This window comes from Marmota monax, unplaced genomic scaffold (assembly GCF_021218885.2).
Source record: "Marmota monax isolate L192 unplaced genomic scaffold, Marmota_monax_Labrador192_F-V1.1 WCK01_AAM20220418_F8-fsc00031, whole genome shotgun sequence".
NCBI lineage: Eukaryota > Metazoa > Chordata > Mammalia > Rodentia > Sciuridae > Marmota > Marmota monax.
The window spans coordinates 3,469,236-3,495,700 of NW_026695197.1; the positions used below are offsets into that span (position 1 = coordinate 3,469,236).

A 26,465-nucleotide genomic window follows, 5' to 3' on the forward strand; every position below is an offset into this window, starting at 1 on the left:
TGACAGGGGTCTCCCAAGAACACAGAAAACATCCCCTGATAGTCAGCATTAAACAATTGTCAAGACCAGAGCGCTCAAGGTTGGTGGGTAAATTAGTACAACCACTATGGAAATCAGTATGGATATTCCTCAAAAGACTGAGCATGGGGCCAGGCGTGGTAGTGCACACCTGTAATCCCAGCAGCTTAGGAGGCGGAAGTAGGAGGATCGCAAATTCAAAGCCAGCCTTAACAATTTAGCGAGGCACTAAACAATTTAGTGAGACCCTGTCTCTAAATAAAATACAAAATAGAGCTGGGGATGTGACTCAGTGAGTTCAATTCCTGGAAACCCCCCCTCCCCAAAAAAAGACCAGGCATGGAACCAGCATAGGACCCAGTTATACTGATCCTCGGTATTTCTCAGAATTAAAAGTCTTATTACAGTGATACATGTATACCCATGTTTATAGCAGCACAATTCACACAACAGCCAAACTATGGAACCAGCTTAAGTGTTCATCAACAGATGAATGAATAAATAAAATGTGGTATATATACACAATGAAGTTTTCTTCAGTAATAAAGAAAAATGAAATTATAACGTTTGCAGGAAAATGGATGGAACTTAAGAGCATTATGTTAAGCAATATAAGCCAAACTGAGAAGATCAAGTGTTGTATGTTTTCTCTCATGTGTGGTAACTAAAGTTTCTCTCATGTATGGGTACTAAAGAGGAAAAAGGAAAAGAAAGGTGGGGGAGCAGGGGAGCTCATTAAAATCAAAGGGAGGGGCTGAGGTTGTGGCTCAGTGGTAGAGTGCTTGCTTCACATGTGTGAGGCACTGGGTTCAATTCTCAGCACCGCATATAAATAAATGAGTAAAATAAAGGTCCATCAACACTACAAAATATTTTTAAAAAACTAAAATAAAATCAAAGGGATACCAGGCTGGGGTTGTGGCTCAGCAGTAGAGCACTTGCCTTGCAAGTGCTGGACTTGATCCTCAGCACCACATAAAAATAAGTAAATAAAAGTATTGTGTCCAACTACAACTAAAAATAAATATAAAATAAAATAAAAAAATCAAAGGGACACCAGTAGAGGAAAGGGACCAGGAAGTGGGAAAAGGGAAGGGAGGAAGTGCTGGGGAATGATACTGGCCATTATAGTTATATTTTGTAATATATAACAAAAAAACCCCATCATTATATACAATTATAATACACCAATAAAAAATGCGGAGGGGGGGAAGAGTGCTCAGAGGCCATCTATGATGGATCATCATAGTACCAGTGAGGTAAGACCCTCCTTCACCTTTGCTTCTCCTACTTACTCTTTTCCCCTTAGTTCTGGAAAATTCAGAAGTAGCCAGATGTATTGAGACAGGAAGGAGAAGCACAATAGAAAAAGGGAGAAGCTGGCCACCTTCCTCCCCAGTTGAAGCTTCTCAATAGAGATAAAAACTTTACAAAATTCAGAATGCTATTTAACTGCTTGAAAAGATTAATCATTAAAACTAAAGCTTTTCTTAAATTGAGTGGAAGACACTGGCCAAAAGAGTTATGGTACTCAATATTTCATGAAAGGGCCTGGAGAATTTGGATGAGTATACTGGGGAGGGAAGACACAAAATAATAGAATTTTTTTTCCTGCTGTATGTATTCTGTGGAGACCTGTGTTACATTACATTAAGATATGAATTTTCTGTTTCACAAAGCAGATTAAGAGAGAGAGTGAGGTGTAGGAATCAGATGATGAGACAGAGACTGTGAGAAAGTAGGTCAGGAAATGATGACTAATGATAAAGGTCACCCAAGGACTTTTGGAAAACCTGGATGTCTGGTATTAGTTTCAGAAGCTTTGTGCGGTGCTTTGAGGCAGCAAACTTCCATCACCACAGATCTTAAAGATTTTGTTAAATACAGAGTGGATCACTGGTACTTAACAGAGTAAAACAAGGAATGGGAAATGCTTGGTCCAGGAGTCCAATAGGAATGATGTAAAATAACTACAAGATTCTCTGTGAGAATATTCCAATTACTTGTTATTAGGGGGAACTGACCCCCCAAAATGTCATTCAAAAACAAAAACTAGTCACATTTTTCTTGAATTACTAACTACAAAGTGTCACGTACTGCTAATTTTGAAGGCAAATGGTAATTACAGCATGGATGCCAAATTGCATTCCAAGTGCCCTCTAGTGGACATAGTTGGTTTCAGGAATCACTTGTTAGGTTTCAGAGTAACCTTCCAAAATTCAGAAAGGAATGCTCTGTCACTGTACTCTCTCCTCCCTTATTCTCACATTGTCCAAACCCCAAAAATACAACAGTAGGCTTTCTCTAGAGTGATTTTAGCTTACCCTCTTCCCTTTGCTCTTGTCTCTCTTTTCTGCACCATCTTTCTGGATTCCTGCCTTTCTGGCCTCCATTCTCTACAAAGGCTTGCAGTAGAAACTTGAGATAGCTTCTTGCAATTTAGCAATAAAATTTTCACTTATGGAAAATTTGAAGTTTGTAGTATTCTTTCTCCAGTTATGCTGAAAGGATGAATTATGTCTGGTTTCATTTGCACTTATTATTTGTATAATCATTTGGAGAATGAATAAAAAGATTTAGATTTGGACAACTATCCTAGGGCCACCTGGAAGTGAATGCTGTTTTTTTATTCTTTGTCTGAAAATGTTACACTCCCATTCTTTTTTATTTTTCACGCCTATTCTTGAAGGATAATCTGTGTAGAACTGTGCCTTAGTAATTATTTCCTTTCAACCCTTTGAAGATTTTCCACTGTCTTTTGGCTTCCATCATTTTTGTTAAGTCATCTATCAATTTAATTATTGCTACTGTTAAAGGAAGTTTTGGGGCTGGGGCTGGGGCTGTAGCCCAGTGGTAGGATACTTGTCAAATGTGAGTCAGGGGGTCATATCTATCACCCCCTCAAAACAAACAAACCAGGCACAGTGGCAACACAAACCTGTCCCAACTACGTGGAAGGCTGAAGCAGGATTACAAACTTGAGGCCAGCCTATATAATTTAGCAAGACCCTGTTGCAAAATAAAATTTAGAAATGTAGCTCAGTGGTAGAGTGTTTACCGGGCATGTGCAAGGCCCTGGGTTCAATCTCCAGTTTGTGGGCAGGAGAGGAAAAAGTAGTAGACTTTATCTTCTGGATTTAAGATTATCTCTATCTTTGTCTTTCATTTCCAGAAGTTTCACTTGGATGCATCTGAATATAGGTTTCTTTCAAATTTATGTTTTTTGGGATTTACTGAACATCTTGAACGTGCAAATTTTTGGACAATTATCAGAGATTCTCTCAACGCTGCTGCTACCCTATCCCTCTCCCTCCTTTCTTCCTAGGTACTCAAACATTACAAGACATTTTTACTGAGTCCAGTATTCTCTTAACTTTTTCCCTATTTTCCATTTTTTTTCTCTCCTTACTTCAATTTATATTATTTCTCCTGATATATACAGTTCTTACCTTCAAAATATGTGAAATATATGACTGCGTCTCTAGGCCACTGCTTCCTGAATGATAAAAACTCCCAAAGCAAACAGTCCTAAATATGTTGGCCTCACCTCTCTGGCATTTCCTCCTCTGGATTTTGATCCACCAATGACTGATTATAATGGCAACACTTCAGGAAGAGGTTTTCTTTTGTTAACTTTTTACTTCTCCTCAGCAGGAAGATAAAACTATCTAGTCTGTCACAACCAGCATCAGAGTCAGCAAGGTAGTTATTTACAATAGGTTCAATAAACTTTGATCTTCCTTTCCACTAGAAAAAGTGGATTATTCAAATTTGTAAATAGGCATCAAACACAAAACATTTACAGACAACATTCATTTGTTCATATATAATAAGGCCATCAAGGACTTTAAGAAATTTAAGAACAAAGACCATATTTCACTTTCAGAAACAATGACGATAAAGCTTTCACAGGAAATTGTGCTGGTACCTGCTGTATATGGTTGGCATTTATTTTAAATAAAGAATATATTAGGTCTTCAGAAAACCAGATTTTAAAAAAGGCATCTAATAAATCTATACAGTGAATAGCATGTCTTTATTCTATTTACAGTACATTTGTTATAAATATAATACATTTTTGAAAAGCTTATTTTAATTAACTTGAGTAGATTTATATTTAAACAGATCAACTCAATTTTAAAGTAATATAATAAAATGATTTTAATGACAAAAATCTCATATTGCGAAATAGTGCACTCTATACTGAGATGAATGAGGAAAAAAAGTCAAACTCCCTTCAAAACTATTTTTCAAATCATCAGGAAAAAAAATGTTTTTTCTTTACAAAGTTATATATAAGCCATAGGGACCACCAGATACTGAAATATGAAGACTCTATAACCAAAGTTCAAAACTGATTTTGGAGAGTTGTGTGAAGCAAGACAAGGAAAAACTGTACTTAACACTCTATAGAACTTCACAGTAAAGCTGGAATTTATAGACTAATGGCTTAACAGGAGTATTGCCAATAAGGCCTTTCCTTCCTCAAAATCATCTCTTAATATTACCACTGACAAGTTGTAACAGCAGACTTAGACATTGTTTTTTAAGACGGGGCATAATAAGGTGCATGGATATGTTGAAATCTGTATTATGAGCATGTAAATTATTACCAGGTTTAAAGAAAAAAAAAAAAAAGAATTTAAGTATTCTCAGTCCAACGTGCTTTCATCATCAACAAGGTGACAGGTTGAAGTATTTTGCAGCAATCAGACACCAACCTCCAAAAAGTTAGGTATTTCAAATACTGCTGTAAAAACCATTCAGCAAAATTAAACTGATTCTTGTGGATTTCAGTATAAATTTGCAAGTTGTCACATATTATTGATGATGATCAGGGCAGGCATGGAGTTCTGCTGACTGGTTTCAAACACCGTAACTTGGTCCGATAACTTGGCAAACACCCTAGGAGTTCCAAGGTTATAAACACCTGTATGAACAAAGCAAGCTTTCAGCTGCAAACTGTGAATTTCCTGGCTTTTAAGCTGAAGTTTATATTGTGTCTGTCCAAGCCATGTGAATGATCCATGGATTTCCAATGCTTCTGGACTAAAGGAGAAGGAAAATGGTAAGTTGCAGGGGTTTTTCTCCCCCCCACAGTCCCATTACCATGATGTCTTTCATCTAATACTTTTATTTCTAGAAATTATTTCATGAAGACAAGTGTTTATTAATAATAACAACACATTACTATAATGCTTACCATGTTTTAACAGTTACTACTTTCTAAGCACAATACTCTGAGAAGATTATCTCATTTAATGCCCACAAAAGCAGCTAGTAAATGATGGAATTTGATTTGAAAATTAGCGAGGGAAAACTTTAATGCCTCTGAAACTCTTCTGTAATACCACACCACAAATTAGGGCATGATTGAGTAACTTTCTCTATCAATGTTAAGGCAATTATCTGAATAATTTTTAAAAAAAGTAAAATCTTCTAAAATTACATTAAATCTTAAGCTACAAAATAAACTTTCACTAAATAAATCTTTACCTTGTTGTTTTATGCCGGAGATCAACAATCACGTCTACATCAGCCTTAGAGCAGTTAGAAAGTAAAAGGGTGACTGGTACTAAACAAAGGCTATAGAAGAAAAATAAACACAAAAAGTTAGCTGTGTATTTTTTCTTAAAAGCAGCTTTCTTAAATATAACACTTATGAATATCTAACAGGGCTGGGGATGTAGCTCAGACTACAGAACTGGCCTAGACTTGGGTTCCATTCCTAGCACCACAAAACAAAACCAACACACACATTTGAATATCTTAACAGAACACATGCACTTTAAAAATTTATTCAAGAGCTGGGTGCGGAGGCACACGCCTATAATCCCAGTGGTTCAGGAGGCTGAGACAGGAGGATCTCGAGTTCAAAGTCAGCCTCAGCAACGGTGAGGTGCTAAGCAACTCAGGGAGACAATGTCTCTAAATAAAATAAAAAATCGGGCTGGGGATGTGGCTTAGGAGTTGAGTGTTCCTGAGTTCAATCCCTGGGACCAAATATATACATGTTCAAGTAAGGGAAAAATCAAGTTCCAAAATGATTTAAGATAATTTACTTTGTAAATAATAATATATTAATACAATGCCTCAATACTAAGTATCAGTATCCCTAAACAAAAAACTACCCTAGGTTGTGTTGGTGCTGTGCCCTAAGCTCCCCCACAAATTTCTCACATGGTGGGGAGGGTAACAAAGACTGATGTGTAGGTTTCCAGTCTATAGCATCTCATTAAGTTAAACCTCAACTGCATAATGTAGACCAAAGCAAAAACCCAGGAATTTATGCTATTCTGTTCCCATTTGATCCTCAAATGTCAAATTCTTTATGCCTTATTTAAATGCTACTAGAAGAAGAAATGTGAACAAATGTGAACAAATATCCAAATAGATATTTCCTGGTCTCTCCATTCCTTATTCTCTTCCTCCATTAACTACCTCTGTAAAGAGCACCCACGTTTATCCTAGCAAAATTTAGGCATCAGACTGACTCCTCCTACTGCCTCAATAGTCCCCCTTTCCAATCTTCTTCACAAATTCCTATCAAGTCTGTCTCTCAGGCATTTCTGGAAAATTAATTAATTCACTCTACCTCATTTTCCTTACAAGTTCAAGTTACCATGTGTCTTGACGTATGCAGGAGCCTTTTGTTTGCAGTTCTGGGAATCAAACCCAGCACCTTGCAAATGATAGAAAAGTGCTCTACCACTGAGCTACATCTCTACCCCTATTTATTTTATGTTGAGACAGGGTCTCACTACATTGCCCAGGTTGGTCTCAAACTTGTGATCTTCTTGCCTCAGCCTCCCAAGTAGCTGGGATTCCATGCTGATGCAATTCAATCTTTCCGAATGAGTGTTTTTTACACTTGAGCATGCACAAATACCATCTGGTGGGGCACATTAAAAAAAGTTCCACTCCTAGAATTATCTGATTCAGTATGTCAAATTCCCAGATGCTACTGCTGCTGGTCTGGAACAACATTTTGAAAACCACTGCTTTATAAAGTAGTCTTTCTGAACTACTAAACTGACAAGTCACAAATACTGCCCAGAAACCAAACTGCTGACAATGATTCCATAAACTCTGTATTTAATTATTTGATTACTATTAAAGGCCTTGGCTTTAGAGTCAGTTTATTAGAGTTCGAATATTAGCTCAACAGCAACCCTGTATCTTACTTTGCTCAACTGTAAACTGGGAATAATAATAATAATGCCTAACTCTTCTGGGTTTTTTGTGGTGACTGGGTAAAATAAAACACATTAAGTACTGAGAATGACCAGTAAATACACTTTCTAAACCTTCATACACACCATCCAATATATGTTTTGACTTTTGAAAAGCTTATGGCACCTAACCTAGCATAATTCATTTCTTTGTTATCTCACTTATTCTTTCTTATATTCTCATTTCTCTACTGCTTCAATGTTCTACTGCCATGACCAAACCTCCTACTGCCTCATTCCTTCCCACATTTCTTCTTTTTTCTGGAATACCAAAACCCTATATCCTCAATCTCTTCTATGTTTCTACATCTAACTTCATCTAAAAGTTGGCTAGGTATACAACTTGCTGGATAGCCCTTCCTTATATAGTAATACGTACTGCATTTCTTTTCTTTTGTGGTATAGAGATTGAGCCCAGGTTTGCTCTACCATTGAGCTACATCCCCAGCTCTTTTTATTTTGTATTTTGAGACAAGGTCTTGGCTAAGTATCCCAGACTGACCTTTAACCTGCAGTTTGAATGGAAATCTGCCTCAGTTTTCCCAATAGCTGGTCTTATAGGTATTTGGTATTTGGTATGCCATCACACCTTGATATATGCTATATTTTCCCAACATCTTCCACATCTTGGGGTTATTGATGTAGTTCTCAACACCAATCCTTGACGATTTTCTCCTCCTACCTCTCCTGTAAGGAAACCTTCATTCTTTTGTCATATGCTATGCCAGAGCTTTTATATTTTCTTCTGTCCTTATGCTGACAAACTCACAGCAGTGATAGTAACATAGTAGCAGGGATTCTTTGGGAGGAGAGAAAGCAATGGGTATTTTGAAATATTTTAGGTACAGGTGAGGCATGTGTAGGGTGAAACATACAAATGCACCTGTTCTAGCCATCAAGCAGATACATAGCACCTAAGTTAGGACACTGCCGTAGTTCTCCCCTCCCACATAATCTACTGGCTTCATTTTAAAAGCTTTGCCATGTGTTTGCTTTCTCCCTTTCAATCTCAAGTCTTGTCGTTAATTTGGATAACTTCACTGTCTAGATACATGACTCACATTCAACAACTTCTCAAATTCCTGACTTGCCATCTCCATAATCTGTAGTACTATTCAAAACTCAGCCACCCAATTTTCATGACCATATCACAAACTTTTTTTAATCACCCAAAAAAGCTATCTCTGAAATAATTTTCAGTCACCCATTCTCTGACCACTATTTCCCAGCTATTTCTCTTGCTCTCTCAATTACCCTCTCTAGTTTCACAAGGATGAGTAATCACTCAGGTCTCTATTTCAAAATTGTTCCCAATCTTCGTTACTGTGATAATTGTTCAGCAGTTATTTATTCCCTTTACCTTCCCTGTGGGATTGTGAATCATCCATGTTGACTATGGAGGTGAGACTATTTTCCCTATGGAAAATAGTCTTCTATGCAATCAGAAGCGTTAAATGTATACCTGTAATTTGATTCACTTTTTGTACCCTAGAAATATGCAATGTCAAGAGGGTGGCTGCTGCTCCTCTGGATTAAGCCCCAAATGTATGTGGCACAGAGGCCTGAAACTTGGGTTCAATCCCCAGTAGCACTCAAAACAAAACAAAAAATACAGATGCCTGATTCCTACTCTCAGAGAATCTGATTTAATTACCATGAGTTTTGGGAGTTTCTAAAATTCTCAGTGATTCTAATATGCAGCCAAGGTTGGAAAAAACTGTCACATTTTATATTTATTTTATCCTTGAGCTGGCCTGCGCTTTTCTCACATACTTCTAAGCACAGTTTTGATTCTGTGATGCTTCATGTAACCACTCTTCTGGTTTGATCTATCCTGCTTTACATACTTCCCTACAATGCCTAGATCGTATGGTGTCTTCTAATTCCAATAGACTAGACGTTGTGGCAAATTCCTAAATATCCTAACCTCTAAGGTAAAGCCCACTAAGGTTGAGAAAAATCATCATGGAATCTAAGATTTTTTTAGAAAATACATGAAGTAAGACAGGATTCATAAATATGGATAAAGTAGAACAGGATTAAATGGAGTATCATGCCAGGTGTGGTGGCACATGCATTAATCCCAGCAACAAGGGAAGATGAGACAGGAGGATCGCAAATTCAAGGCCAGCCTCAGCAACTTCGCAAGGCCCTAAGCAACTTAGTGAGACTCTGTGTATGTAGCTTAATGATAAGAGTGCCCCTGGGTTCGATCCCTAGTACTAAAAACAACAATAACCCACCCTCAAAAACAAAAATTAAGGAAACAAAACTGTGCATGGAGCTATGTGAAGCCAAGACAGGTTCAATAAGAATAAATATGAAAGCCCTCCCACCCCCTCAGCTTTGGCCATACATTAGAATCACCTAGAGCACTTTAAAAAATCCAGATGCCCAGCATCTAACCTGGGCCCATCAAACTGAAATCTCTGCAGTAGAACTGAAGCATTAAGTATCTGTATTTCTTAAATTTCCCTAGGCGATCCCAGTGGTGCATCTATTTCAGACAAAGGCATACAAAATGGAGTTTTGCATAGTAATACCTCAATAAAGATTGAAGATCAAAATTATTTTTAAATTAACTTAAATGGCTAATTTTAAAAATCTGACAAGAGTAAGTATGGATAAAGGTATGGAACAGAAGGAGCTCCCACTATATACTCCTAGTAGGACTTGCAAATTGGTAAAATCACTTTGGGAAAGTCCCTGGGCAAATCTGAAAAGGGGGCGAGGGTGGGGGAACAAGCACATGAACCAGGACAGGTACACAAAAATATTCAGTGGCAGAAATCAAAGCACTTCAAATTTGAAAATAATCCAAAAGCCCATCAAAAGTAAGGTAAATAAATGAATTCTCCTACATTCAAACTTATAATTCCACAGTTTCGGCAGTGGTTGACTCTTACTGACATATTAAATTTAAAAAATGGATATAAAATAAATATACTCTGTGTAATACAGCTTATATAACAAAGTTCAAAAAATCATGCAAAAAAGGGTGGGGGTTGAACCATTTAAGTTAATTTATAAATATTTTTTATCTTAAACATTTGTCAAGGTCTTCTTTTTGCCCAGAACTCCAGTGTGTCCTCAGGCAGCTTGTCAATCCTCTCAATAGATAACTTCTCCTTTTCCAAATTCTCTACCTTTGACTCTCTTATCTCAGATTACTCTAAGTAGTTCACCTTGCTCCTATAAACACTCCCTAAGATGGAAGTGCTCTATAATGCATAGACTTGCTAAAATTTCTTCCTGCTTTCTTCTTTCCATTTCAACATAAATTTAGTCCAAAGCTAATCCTGTCATTTATCAGTGTGTATATTTTTCTAGGTATTAAGAATTTCAATACTCTCCTTGTATCACATCATTTTTTCCAATACTATAAACATACACATATCTTATCTAGTACACAAACAGATATTAGCAGATATTCCCTGATCCCCATTCAAGGACATCCCTGACCACATGAAAGAGTAGTCAATACAGTAAATTCAATTCCTTACCACCCATTCTCTCCTCAACCTACTATTACCACGTTTCTACCCCACTAAATACTGACAATCTTCTCAAAAGTCATAAATGACAACTTTATTGTCAGGCCCAGTGAACAAACAGTTTGGTCCATATATTATTTGATATTTCCAGACTATGTTTAACTGTTCACTACTTCTCTATCTTCAACAGTTGCTACTTGACCTTTGAAATTCCACTTTCTTCTAGTAGGTCCTTTCTTTCTGTAATTGCTCCATTTCAGTCAGTCTTCTTTGTGGGCTCCTTTTTCCTAAGCTCATCTCCCAGGTATCATTGTTCATTTTCTTTTTGTCTTATCCCATCCCCAGCTCTATCCCCTGTGACTCCACCAAAACTCATAACTTTAATTATCACATACAGGCTTATTCTAATAAGCCTCTATCTTATATTTGCAAATTGGAAGCCTTTTGAAGTGTCACCATATTTAAGACATTTTATTTTAGAACTTCATATGTTCAGTCTATTTACCAAAATTACAAATACATCTTGCCCAATGAAATTTAGCACTTAATAAATCTTCAGAAAAGACACCATCTAAATTTGAATTGTTAGGAGTTCATACTAGAGTCATGTTGTGACTGAAACAATTTAAGAATGTTATTTCTTCTCCTTGTTCCTAGAAAGGAAACTTCTAGCAACTCAGAAATGGCCAGGCAATGTCCATGCACAACTGCATCATATAGTAATTGTGGTAAAGTGTAAATTACTAAAAAGTAATTTCTATGGACTTGATATTATTCTAAATTTCTTAGGTATTTGGGTTAATGCCATTGCCTGAGTAAATAAGAAAATAATAATACACAAAGTGTGTAACTTTGTGTGTGTGCATATATTATAGGAACATTCTAATAAAATGAACCTCAAACCTTTTTTGATGAAATGGATGATTAAATGATTCTGGGTAGTGAAGACTCGTTTTAATGAGATTAGAAAGCTGGTCTACTGATGGTCTTGAGGAAACTGCAGTGTTTTCTGGCCTGAAAAATTTTAACAGTTCCATTTCTGGTAATTCCTGGGAAAAGACAAGAAAAGATTTATGACAATAAAAACACTGCTTTGTTAAAAAGATGGGGGGGGGGGAGTACAGTGTAAACAAACAAAAGAAGTTAAAACCAGTAAAGAGAATATAAAGGATAAACAGTTTTCTGCTATTAACTAACAGTTGTTATCATCTGCACTGTAATCCAGAATAAAGTTATCAGGATCTGAAATTATAAATTCACTTATTCATTTAGTGTTGGAGTTAAGGTTCAATTCCAACAATTTCACAAATTAGCTCTGTGATCTTGAATAAGTTACTTAATATTTTATGACTGATTTCATAAAAAAGTGGGTTCAAACAGTGTTAGATTTTTATCAAAGTTTGATGTGATTCTCACTCAGTAAAACTGCTTAGAACTTTGGGTGTAAACATTCAATTGCATAGCACCTGTTTTAATAGTTGAAAATCTGGGGCTGGGGTCATGGCTCAGTAGTAGAGTGCTTGCCTAGCATGTATGAGGCACTGGGTTCAATTCTCAGCACCACATATAAATAAGTAAAGGTCCATCAACAACTAATAAAATATTTTTTAAAAAAATAGTTGAAAATCTAAGGTTGACTTAAAATTCAATTTTGAAAGAATATTGCTATAGATTATAGTGCTTTAGCTATATTGGTTGAAGATTAACAGCATGTAAAAAATCAATACAGCCAGCATTAGACATATTATAAATATTTTTTGAATATTATTATTATCTAAATGAAAAAAGAAGTATCCTATATTATTTCTTTTTTAATTATTTTCATTGTATTTACCCTCCCACACACAAGAATTTTGATTTTTAGTTTCCTGCTAGCCTAGTATGATTCTGACCTATACCCAAAGACTGGCAAATTACAGCCAATGGTCCAAATCCAGTTTGCTTCCAGTTTTTATAAAGAAAGGTTTATCAAAATAGAGCCACATCCATTTATTCACAAGTCTTTACAGCTGCTTTTGGATTCCACTTATAGAGACTGCCTATCCAGCAAAGACCTGAATATCTATTTTCTGGCCTTTTTCAGAAAAAGTTTGCTGATCTCTAAATCTATGTGGTTATAAAAAGCCAGCATTCAATTTGTTAAAAAATGAACACTGCAGTACTGATTCTAATAATGAGGTCCAGAGTCAACCCACTGACTACGGAAACTAAAAAATCACCAGTGTGTGTATGTGTGTGTTATAAAAATTTATAATAAAAATAAATTATATAAATAATCATTCACACACACATATATATATAGTGCTTTTATATATATAATAAAAATTTATAATAAAAATAAATTATATAAATAAATATGTCATTCACACACACACACATATATAGTGCTTTTATATATATATTTATTTATTTATTTTCCCCCAATAACATGCTGATGCTATCGGTGCAGGGCCCTGGGTTCGATCCTCAGCACCACACAAAAATAAATAAACGAAATAGAGGTATTGTGTCCAACTACAACTAAAAAATAAATATTTTTTAAAAAATTTTAAATTAATAAATAAAAAAACCAAAGAGTATATATTCTAGTAAGTGTTAACAGATAAGTATATAACCATATGGGCCAACAATTTAATGTCTAGAAATTTATTCCATAAAAAAAATGTAAAAAGCAAAACACTTGAAACTCGTGTAATACACAAATACATGGAAATTGACTAAAAAAAATACCATCTAATGATCAAATAAAATCTTATGAAAATCAAAAGGAGAACAGTAGAGTAAAGGAAAGGGACTAGGGGAAAGGAGGGAGGGGAGAAAATACTGGGGAGTGATATTGGCCAAATTACATCGTTATATTGTGTTCATGTACAAATATTTAACAATGACTTCCCAACATGATGTGTAAGTAAGTATAATGCACCAATTTAAAAAAAAAAAAAACATGGAAAAAATAAGATAAAACAAACAGGAGAAGGGAATGGGATTGTGGCTCAGTGGTAGAACACTTGCCTCGCATGTGTGAGACACTGAGTTCGATTCTCAGCAAGGCATAAATAAATGAATAAAATAAAGATCTCTCAACAACTAAGAAAATTTAAAAATAATTAAATAAACAGGAGGAGAATTCTTCAGAAAGATTAAAGGTTGCACAAGATCTTAAGTAACACAGTTCTATTTGACCCCTAAAGCCCATGCATTTAATAACTGTGTTATCTTCTTTCTTCTAACCATATGATTTAAAATTAAAATTTTGTGTATCTTTTGTTGCTTAAACAAGAGGATCCAGATTATGAGGACATCCCCCTACACCTCCAGGATTGTTAAGAGAAGTACCGATTTGAATCAATGCTTGATAAATGACAAACACACAATAAATGATATATATTATTTACCTATGTGATTGCATTATTCCCTGGTACCAAATAAGAGAATTTCCTGTAGCTAAATATAATATTTTTTAAAAAGCACTTGTATAAAATACACTATTTCAGACTTTAAACAAATTTAAATTTACAATGAAAGACTCAAAACACAGGAGCGATGCACTATGTTAACATATGCCTACTTTGGATAGGTTAGTTGCCTACCTTTCAGAAGACTTGAAAACTGATATTAACCTTGGTGATTTCACCTTTTTCCAGAGTCTGTCATTCAGGCTTACAGACTCAAGTCCTTTATATTATCATCTTCTTGGAAGTTGCACTACAGAGAGATGCTAAATCACTATAACTGAGTTCACATAGATGGGATATATTCCAGTCATCCAAAAAATTGAAACTTCTAAATTATACTGAATTAAGGTAGATGACCTAAGTGATAGTATAAGCTTAGCATGCATTAGGCCCTGAGAGTTCAATTCACAGCACTGAATAAATAAATTATACTGAGTAAATTCTATATGTCATTTGCCAGGAGAAAAACATATGAACAACAGCCAATAAAGGATACCTACAGCCAGAAGCTCATTTCCTGAGAAAATATTTAAAAATGTTTCTCTCTTCTGGCTTAAAAGCAACAAGTATCTTCACAATCAATGCTAGACAATTTGTAAAATAATTTCCCAGTAAGATTTGATTCTATTTTGTGAACACCACAAGAAGGAAAATATATAAAGTACTGTTAATCATTGTTTTATAAGTGAGTAATAAGCTAAGCTTCATCAAGTTAAGCAATTCTCAGTAGGTCATCAATATTAGTCTTTAATCACAATGTGATGAAACTGCCTTGTTGGAGATTAGCAAGATGGTAGAATAAAGAAGGTCATGTTGCTGGCTGCTCCATGGAGTGATACCAAGAAAACTGAAAGGCAGCTTCTCAGCAAGAAAGGTACTGGATACCTTCGGGAACACTAATAAGTCCACAGGGTAGAAAATCTACTGCCTTAGATCCATACTGTCAGATGGGAAGACACACAATCAACATGAAAAAGCAAGGGAACAAATCACCCCAAGCAAACCAAGATATTCCAATAATAGAATCCATCAGCACCACAGTGGAAGAATGTCAGAGAAAGAGTTTAGAATGTACACAATTAAACTGATCTGCAGAGTAAAGGATGATAAAAGAGAGCAAACACAAGTAGCAAAAGATCATTTCAATAAAGAGAGATTCTGAAAACAAACAAACAGAAATCCTTATAAAGGAAAAAATAAGCCAAATTAAAAATTCAATAGAAAGCAGTGCCAACAGATTAGACCACTTGGAAGACAGAACCTTAGGCAATGAAGACAAAATATGTAATCTTGAAAATAAAATGGCCCCCAGAGAGAAGATGCTAAGAAACCATGAACAGAATTTCCCAGAATTATGGGAATAACATGAAAAGACCAAATTAAAGATTTATCAGGATAGATGAAGGTACAGAGATACAAACCAAAGGTATGCACAATCTTTTCACTGAAATATCAGATAATTTCCCAAATCTAAAGAATTAATGGGAAAATCAAATATAAGAGGCTTACAGGATCCCAAATGTGCAAAATTACAACAGACCCACATCAAGGCACATCATGATGAAAATGCCTAGCATACAGAATAAGGATAGAATTTTAAAGGCTGAGAGAGAAAAATACCAGATTACGAATAGGAGGAAACCATTAAGGATCTGAGCTGATTTCTCAACCCAGACCCTCAAAGCTAGGAGGTCCTAGAATAACATATACCAAGCTCTGAAATAAAATGGATGCCAACCAAGAATCCTATATCCAGCAAAATTAAGCTTCAGATTTGAAGATGAAATAAAAACCTTTCATGTTGAACAAAAATTTAAAAAGAACTTACAACCAGAAAGCCTGTACTTCAGAATATTCAACAAAATATTCCATGAAGATGAAATTTAAAAAAAAAAAATTGAAGGGAGGAACTACACTAAAGGAACAGTCAATCAAAGTAGAAACTAATTCAAATTAAAAACTAGAGATAAACGAAAATGACCAGAAACACAAATCTCATCTCAATATTGAACATTAATGGCCTAAACACATCAATCAAAAGACATAGTCTGGCAGACTGGATTAAAAAACAAGACACAATACTATGCTGTCTCCAACAGACTCACCTCATAGGCAAAGACATCCACAGACTGAAGGTGAAAGGATGGGGAAAAAAAGCATCACTCATATGGATCAGATAAACAAATGGGTTTCTATCCTTGTATCAGATAAAGTGGACTTCAAGCCAAAGTTAATCAGAAGGGACAAAGAAGGACATTTCATACTGCTTAAGAGAAGTGGAATATAACAATCATAAATATTTATGTCCCGAACAATGGAGTATTTGTGTATATTAAACCAACCCTTCTCAACTTCAATACTCAAACAGACCACAACACAATAGTACTGGGTGACTTTAACACACCTCTCTCACTACAGGATAGATCTTCCAAATAAAAACTAAACAAAGAAACTCTACAACTACATAATATAATCAAAAATTTAGACTTAACAGACATATATAGAATATTTCATCCATCAATGACTGAATACACTTTCTACTCAGTAGCACACGGATCCTTCTCTAATATAGACCAAATATGTTGACATACAATTGCAATATTACCATAATATATTTTTAGCATCTGAAAGGCTATTTTGATAGCTCCCTTTCCATTGATATTAATTTTTTGTGTTCTTGCTTTTTTCTTGATTAGGCTTCTTTGATTTTTTAAATTATTTATTTATTCTAATTTGTTATATATAATGGCTGAATGCAATTCATTTCATTTTACACATATAGAGCACAATTTTTCAAGTTACTGATTGTATAGAAAGTATTTTCACACCATTCATGTCTTCATACATGTATTTAGGGTAATGATGTCTAACTCATTCCACCATCACTTCTACCCCATTGCCCCTACTCCCCTTTGCCCTATCTAAAGTTCCTTGATTGCTCCCATCACCATTATGAGTTAGCATTCTCATATCAAAGAAAACAGTTGGTCTTTGTTTTTATGGGATTGGCTTACTTCACTTAGCATTATATTCTCCAACTCCATCCATTTACTTGCACCTAACAGAAGAAAACGTCGGCCCAAATCTCCATCATGTCGGATCAGGCCTCAACTTTCTTAATAAGACTCCTATAGCGCAAGAATTAAAACCAACAATCAATAAATGGGATGGATTCAAACTCAAAAGCTTCTTCTCAGCAAAAGAAACAATCTGTAAGGTGAATAGAGAGCCTACAGATGGGAGCAAATGTTTACCTCAAGTACATGAGACAGAGCAATATCTCTAGAATATATAAAGCACTCAAAAACCTTAATACCAAAACACCAAATTACCCAATCAATAAATGGGCCAAGGAACTGAACAGACACTTCTCAGAAGAGGATATACAATCAATCAACAAACATGAAAAAATGTTCAACATCTCTATCTAGCAATTCAAGAAATGCAAATCAAAACTACTCTAAGATTTCATCTCATTCCAGTCAGGATGGCAGCTATCAAGAATACAAACAATAATAAGTATTGCCAAGGATGTGGGGAAAAAGGCAGACGCATACATTGATGGTGGGACTGCAAAATGGTGCAGACAATCTGGAAAGCAGTATGGAGATTCCTTGGAAAACTTGGAATGGAATCACCATTTGACCCAGCTATCCCACTCCTCAGTTTATAACCAAAAGACTTAAAAACAGAATATTACCGGGACACAGCCATACCAATGTTTATAGCAGCACAATTCACAATAGCTAAATTGTGGAACCAACCCAGATGCCCTTCAGTAGATGAATGGATAGGGAAACTTTGGTATACATACACACAATGGAACATTACTCAGCATTAACCATAGTCTGCATGATTTCAATTTTTAAAAAAAGTAATGGAAGTGCTTTTTATATTGATTGTTTTCATACATGTCAAAACGGATCAAACTGCATACTTTAAATATGTGCATTTTATTGTACTTCAATTTTTACCTCAATAAAGCTATGAAAAAAAGAAATTGCCTTGTCTTCCAAGTTTAAATTTTCTTTATATATATACATATAATGTATATATATATGTATAAAATATATATAACATTTACTATCATTACCAAGTTTTTTTTTTACATATATATGAGAGAAAGAGAGGAGGGGGACTATAAACTATTTTAATAATATGTGAAATGGTGATATACAGAGAAATAAAAGGGCTATGCCAATATATACTATGTAAAATGAGAATAAAACTAAAGTTTATAGAAACATACAACTTCATTTTCTAAATGCTGTCTTGATGTTGTCTTAGACACTCCAAAATATCAAAAGTTTATGACATTTAGAACTAAAACTTGGAATTTTTATATTAATTGAAGTAAGAAAACCAATTTCCTTAAAATAAGCAACAGATTTGAGATTAAATTTAGTATCTCCATTAAAACAAATGGAGGGCTGGGGATGTGGCTCAAGCGGTAGCGCGCTCGCCTGGCATGCGAGCGGCCCAGGTTCGATCCTCAGCACCACATACAAACAAAGATGTTGTGTCTGCCAAAAACTAAAAAATAAATATTAAAATTCTCTCTCTCTTTAAAAAAAAAATCTTAAAAGAAAACTAATGGAAAATTACCATTATATAATATCAACAGAGTAAAAACTGATTCAAGTTATAGACTTACCAACAGATGCTAAAATTAGTAGAGAAACCAGACATTTACATTTTCAAATGAACTCCACATACATTATTTACTATTAGGAAAAGTAAAAAAACAACTTGTGGAGAAATATGGTAGACACTACCATAAGGAAATCATAAGGAAACATGAGAAGAACCCAAACAAGATACTATGCTACAAAATTACCTGCCCAGGCTCTTCAAAAATGTCAAAGTAAAAATCAACAACAACAACAACAAAAGGGTAAGAAACTATTCCAGATTAAAACAGACAGGACAACTAAAGAGACAGGACAACTAAATGCAATGTGTGATCCTGGATAGGAAAAACCAAATAGTTACAAGGATATAATAACCAAAATCTCTGGTGATACCTGAACACGGACAAGTTATGCATCAATTTTGAACTTCCTGACTATCTTGACAGTCATTTCTGATTATGTTACTGTCTTTATTCTTAGGAATATACAATGTAGCATTTAGGGACAGAGAGCTATAGGTCTGCAGTTTACAATAACTACTTGAGAAGGATTAAGAAAACAATTAATATACATGTAAATTTTAAAAAAGGATAAAGCAAGTAAGACATATGTTAACCACTGGTGATTCTGAGTGAAAAGTGTGAGAGAGATCTATATATTATTCTTGCAACTTTTTCTGTAAATTTGGGAACTATTTTAAAATAAAAATAATAAAAAATAATAGGGGCACACCATGCAAATTATTTATGAACACAACATTAGAACCACCACTTAAATAACTGGACAAAATTATTTATTAGTGACTAAATTTTCTTTTTTTTTTTTTTTTTTTTAATTATTTTTAGTTATCAGCGGACACAACATCTTTGTCTTGTTTTGTTTGTATGTGGTGCTGAGGATCGAACCCGGGCCACACGCATACCATGCGAGCGCGCTACCACTTGAGCCACATCCCCAGCCCCAAGTGACTAAATTTTCTAAAAGAAATTTTTAGCATGATTAAATGGTATTTTAGAAAAAGAAAGAAATCATATTAAACACTATTGCTGCACAACTCCAGAGGCCACCCTTTACATGTTATAATGTCCTCTAGAGTTCTACAATGGTGTGATGCTGTTATAACAAATAAAATATAGAGAATACGCTTCCCTTCCTCTCAAGCAAATCACTTCTTTACATAGTTAGGAATTCTAGATTTAATATAGAATATATCTTAGGAAAACTCAAGTTTATAAATGCATTTTAATACTCTTATAGGTGCTTATCAACTTTAAAATTAATATCTGTTCATTTTAAATTTTATTTTCTTGAGGTACTGAGGAATGAACCCAAGGCCTCAGCACTCTAGGGAAGTGCTCTACCACTGATCCACATCACCAGCCATCAATTCTAATTTTAGTAAGTTGTCTGCTACCAAACCAACCCAAATCCCAATATAAAATCCTGAACAAATCAGATCTCTTCAAAATACAAAAACCAATCAAACTAAAAACTCCCACAAGTTCACAGGAAAACCCCAGAGCAAACTACATTACCTGTTTCTGAGGATAAGAAAAGGCTTCTTTTCCTATAGTGTGAAGAATAACATGATGCTGACCTTCCAAAATAAGCTGCTTACTGTCTTCCACAACATATGCCTTAAAAACACAAAGCAAAAAATGTTACCCTCTTTGGCAATAACTGCAAAAGTAAGTAACTAAACATTTGATGGAAGGCAGAAATACTTTGGCTAATATGTATAAATTATCAATAACCTTGGATGGCTGTGTCAGCATTTCAACTTTTATTTATTAATTCAATCAATAAAGACTGTGCCCCCAAAACCTCTTTTGACTCAATATAATTTATCTGGCCTGGGTGTTTTAAAGAGATAAATCTTGAAATCTTTCCTAATTTTCTACTTAAGAAACTTCTTCAAAAGAATTATGTCATAACACATGGTTTTGCCCCTCTATCCTTACTGAACTGCCAATATATAGGGAAAAGGTTTCCTTTTACATTCTTGCTTATAAAAATGCCCCAGGGTTCATCTCATAGCAGAGAAAAATTAGTGAGTGTAATCATAAATCCTATCAGTGGAAATGTGATGTCCTTGGAACACCTTAAATATAAATACATATGCTTTAATAGGCTTTTTTTTCCTTCTAAAGACAGTAAGCCGATTTCATCTATATTAAGTAATTGTTCCAGTTTATAAATCTCCCTCTTTAACTGCTTGCTTCAAAGAACATATCTTTAAATGGCTCTGATATACTGTTATTGTCACATCATGTAAACATAGTTAAAAAAAACTGGCTTTAAAAAATTAAGCCTATTAGATTCAATAAACAAAAATTTACTCAGTCAAAATGCTATAAAAAGTTTCCAGCCAGGCACAGTGGTGCACGCCTGAATTCCAGTGGCTCGGGAAGTTGAGGCAGGAGGATCCTGAGTTCAAAGCCAGCCTCAGCAACTGTTACGCAACTCAGCAACTGCGAAGCAACTCAGCGAGACGCTGTCTCTAAATAAAATACAAAATAGGGCTAGGGGTGTGGCTCAGTGGTCAAGTGCCCCTGAGTTCAATCCCTAGTACCCCCCCAACATCAAAAAAAAGTTTCTAAATGTGTGTTTACTTCCAATTTCTGAACTTATCTTACTAGGGATAAAACCCAGGGCTTCACACATGCTAGGCTAGCACTCTACCACTGAGTTAAAACCCAATCTCCCAACGGTATATACTTTTTGAATTGTATTGCATTAAGGCATAGAATATCCCAGAACCTTTTCAGCATCCTTATGTGCAGAACCCAGAAACCCAGGAGTTATATAGGGAGGTGACCTTTAATTCAAGAGTGAATGGTTGATGAATAAGGTTTTGAAACAATGTCAGACATGTTTTCTAACAGTCCCATGAAATTGAACAACAGTCACCCATCATGCATTCTCCTCTCTGCATAAAAGCTTAAATTTTTTAAACAAACTTATTTCTGGCAAAGACTGGTTAAGAGTTTTATCTTCTTTTTCCAACTTCCTTTTTCATAAAACTTTTTAAGTTCTTAGTTTTCTCTTGAATCATATTTTTTTCAAGAGTCCTATTCTTTCTGTGTATCTTATTCCACATTTAAAATGACTTTTCAAGACTAATTTAATGTGTCATTTCTGCATTCTCTAGAGTTCTCACTCAAAAAACAATCTACCAGCCACTTGTCAACTGAGTAGCAATACATTTATAAGTACCAGCTACTATCAAACTTCATATCCCATTCAAACTTCCACTTTCCAATAGAGGATAATCACACTTTTAGGTAGCTTTCTTCCTCATGTTGTCAGTGACACTAGTAGTGGGCTTTTGTTCAGGGCCATTTTTCAAAAAAATCAAACTTTCCTCCCAGCCAAAGTTATTGTGGATTTCAAAATGAGAACAGAATATAGCATACATTACTCAAAATCCTGTCTCAAAAATATTACAGATTGTTACATGGCATGAGCCTATGGAGTGACAGCCATGAATGCCAAGGGTCTGTTATACATTTACTTAATGAATGGTGGTTTACTTTAAGGGGCAATACTGTTGAACCTAAAAACAGGATCATCTTGATTTTCAGCTTTAAAAGCATTTAATTTCAAGCTAATAGGATGTAACTAATCTTTTTAACATAAAACACTTTTTATAATCAATGACAGTTATCAGATTACTTAAGCAACAGTTCACCTGTTGTTGTTCACTCTTATGAAGCTTGGTTTCAGAAACAGTTTATTTTTATTAATAAAAAATCTCCCCCATTATAAACCTTCTCTTTGCTGTTTTCAAATTTTTATTGATGCATATAATTATACATAACAATGGAATTTGTTTTTGCATATTTGTACATGCACACATTAACAATATAATTTGGTCAAGATCATTTTGCAGTGTTTTCCCTTTCCCTGCTCTTGAATCCCTTTCCCTGTCTTCCTCCCCTCCACCTCCCAATCTCTTTACTGGTCTCCCTTCACCATCCCCCCATACCTTTATTTTCCATTATCCTCTCTGGCTTCTATATGAGAGAAAAAATATGATCCTTGACTCCCTTAGACTGGCTTACTTTGCTCAACATAATCAACTATAAATGACATAGTTTCATTCTTTATGGCTGAATAAAACTCAATGGTGTATATATATATCACATGTTCTTTATTCATTCATCCACTGATGGACATTTAGGCTAGTTCCATAGTTTGGCTATTGTGAACTGTGCTACATTGATATGCAAAAATTTCTTTAGAATGCTCTGATTTTTATTCTTTAGAATAAATACCTAAAGAATTTGTGCAGTGCTAGGCATCAAACCCAGGGACTGGAACATGCTAGGCAAATACTCTACCACAAAGCTATACTCCCAACAACAACAAAAATGGTCCATTTAAAAACACCTGGTTTAATAAAAATAACACTCTACAAAATTTTAATCAATTTAATGACCTACAATGGGACTATCTACGCTAGTTCTTGTAGTAGGTGACACAAAATCACAGCTTTGTCACAGAATTGAGGTAAGGATGTTGTCCAAGAACATCCTTAATTTCACAATAGTATTATTTTTTTTAAATAAAATAATATATGCATGATACAAAAGGGTGTGCTATTAAAAAAAATGATTTTATATTACTGCTGTTCATTTTAAGGGAAACTACTGCCTAAATACTAATAATTCTGGTTGACCACATGTGGACTCTACTTGAATCTGAATTTTTAAAACACTGGTATTTTAAAATTCAATAGTATTTTCAAATAACCTGGGGAAACTAAACAGAGGAACAATTAGAAAATTATTAAGGAATTATAAATGATTTGGTTGGGAGAGATAACAATATTATGGGATTAAACAAAAATATATCATATTAAACAAAAATTATATTAAAACAAAAATGTTGGACTTGAGGTACAGCTCAGAGGTAAAGTGTTTACCTAACAAGTACAAGACCCAAGGTTCAATCCCTAGCAATGAAAAGTCTTCATCTGCTAAAAACGTCTTAAATCTACTAGAAGTACATACAGAAATATTTATAGATGAAATATGTCATTTTAAAAAATACATAAAAAATACATGCCTAGCATGTGAAAGGCTCTGGGTTCCATCCTCAGCACTGAAAAAACCAAATCAAACCAAAAAATACAACACGGCTAGGAGTATAGCTTAGTGGTAGAACAAGTGGTGTGAGGCCTTGGGTTCGATCCCTAGTAACAAAAATAAAAAACAAAAAAATAAAGGTAAATATGAAAAAAGGAGGGTGGGGGCAAAGGAAATGGATGACACGAATAACAAGAAATTAATGGCTCTTGAAACCGTAATAATGGTACCCAAGGGCTCATGATGTTATGTTTCCTTTGTTATAAAAGTATATGGAAATTTCCAGAATAAAGAATATCAAAAGTTTAATAACCCCTGCTCTTAACATGCTTACCATATCCACAATATTCTCAGTCACAGAGATAAGAATGACACAGGAAAAAAGTCATCTAATTTGAATTAATTCTTTAGGCAAAAAGTTTTAAAAGTTTTATAGAACTGTTAAAAAAAAGTAAGTTATAAAACAACTGGAATATTGAATCTGAAAAATTTAAGCAGAAAATATATGAACAGTAGTATACATTTATTCTTCAGCTTGAGAACCAAATATCTGTGAGGCCATCATACACCATCTTTCTGTGGCAGTTTTTAAGTAGAGTTGCTGTATTAAATTACTGGACATTCTCAATACTTGAATATGGAACATGCACATAGGGAAAGGAAATAACATGACACTTTGTAAGCTCTGTATTATAAATGGGAAATGCAATGTCTTAAATAAAACTGTACTTCACATTGGGGAAAAAACTGAGGCTTGCTGAAATAATTTAGTAGCACATACCTTCCATAATATGATAATATTCAAATCCACCTCACTGCATTTCTGAATCAATCTCACAGCATCCTCTATTGAATGTTTTTCTGTATGCAGAGACAACTGAGCTTGGGGTTTTTTCAACTCAGAAGATAAACTTCGATAAAAGAAATCTGCACATGGACTTGCTGAACTTATTATCTGTTAAAAGAAAATCATATCTGTATGTAAATTCTTTTAATTAAATGTCTTGTCAGAACTTATTCTATATCATTCATTTAAAGATACCCTGCCAAAATTTACAATTTTATAATTTACATATACCCAAAAGGCTTATTCAGTAACTTCCTATCAATTTGGTTCATACAGGATGGTTACTGGATCACTTAAAAGATATGGTACAAATTACTCAACATCTTAAAAGATGTCACTCCAAAATAATCAATCTATACTCTCAGGGACTTCCAAATATCTAGGGAGGATGAATAAAACAATAAAATGTTGAAAATAAATATTTTACTGTTAAAATAGCAAAGTGTTTCTCATTCGAATACATAGAACATAAGACAATATCCAGTGAAACAGAATACAAACAGTTGTTGGCATTAACTTGGCTTTTACACTTGACATGAAAGAACATGAGAAAAGAATTTTAAATGAACTCAGAACTATAGGACTTCCCTTAATAGAATACTATGCTTCACAGTAAAATCTCTGCACTTATGGTTTCATGAATTACAGGCTATGTATATATCATGTAGACTTAAGCTATAAGATACAAAATAAATATTTGACTGATTAGAATAAATAAATAAATATTAATAAATAAATATATTTTTCCCTTATGAGTGAAACTTTCTGATAAAACACTGTCCCACAGTTTTCTCCTGAATCTATAGTACTTGGTAAGTTTTACTTATTCAACCAGATGTGTCAAAAGGGGAAATGTTATCACATAAAACTTTCCTATGTTCATATATGAATACACAACCAGTGTAACTCCACATCGTGTACGACCACAGAAATGGGAAGTTATACTCCCTGTATGTATGTCAAAATACATTCTACTGTCATATATATCTAAACAAACAATTTTTTTTTTTTTTAGTTGTAGTTGGACCCAATACCTTTATTTCATTCATTTATTTTTATGCGGTGCTAAGGATCGAACTCAGGGCCCTGAGCATGCTAGGTGGCACTCTACCACTGAGCCACAATCCCAGCCCCTAAACAAACAAATTTTTTAAAAAGAAAAAAAGGGAGATGTCTTTGTTTCCGCCTTCTACAGTAGTCTTATACAAAGTTATTTAACTATAAATACAATAAACAATTACAACCTTAATATAATTTAAGAGCCATACTGATGTTTCTAGAGATTTTTCTTTAAATATTTTTTTTAGTTGTAGTTGGACACAATACCTTTACTTTATTTATTCATTTTTATGTAGTACTGAGGATCGAACCAGGCATCCGGCACACACCAGGTGTGCACTCTACCGCTCAGCCCCAGCCCCAGCCCTGGAATTTTTAGATTTTTTAAAGAAATGAACAAAACAAACAACTGAAGACCCCAAAACTAAACTCAACCATTCAAAGCATATTATCTTCATTGGGCTTTTATAGCCATGAAATATTTCCAGCTGCTTCCTTAAATTGTCAAAGATTGTCACAGAGGTGTATCAAATGAAAGCCAAGGATAAGAAGTACAAAATTATAAAGTTATTTGGAATTATCAAAGAGAACACAAAGAAAAAAAATCATCCCATTAATAATATACAATTACACAAAATT

The 26,465-nt window shown here is 34.5% G+C and overlaps 1 protein-coding gene across 6 annotated transcripts in view; it reads right to left on the bottom strand.

Annotated features, from left to right (window-relative positions):
- Window positions 1-3,934: 3,934 nt before the first annotated feature.
- The window catches only part of Trappc8 (trafficking protein particle complex subunit 8), a 94,559-nt gene continuing 72,028 nt past the window's right edge, over window positions 3,935-26,465 (bottom strand). For all 6 annotated transcript variants that reach the window (XM_046428339.2, XM_058573966.1, XM_058573965.1 and 3 more), the window contains 5 exons: window positions 24,702-24,875; window positions 20,366-20,467; window positions 11,648-11,793; window positions 5,515-5,604; window positions 3,935-5,067 (listed from right to left, as the gene is read on the bottom strand). In XM_046428339.2, the coding sequence (XP_046284295.1) occupies window positions 4,833-5,067; window positions 5,515-5,604; window positions 11,648-11,793; window positions 20,366-20,467; window positions 24,702-24,875 (747 nt within the window). In that variant the 3' untranslated portion in view covers window positions 3,935-4,832. The remainder of the gene's footprint in view (window positions 5,068-5,514; window positions 5,605-11,647; window positions 11,794-20,365; window positions 20,468-24,701; window positions 24,876-26,465) is intronic.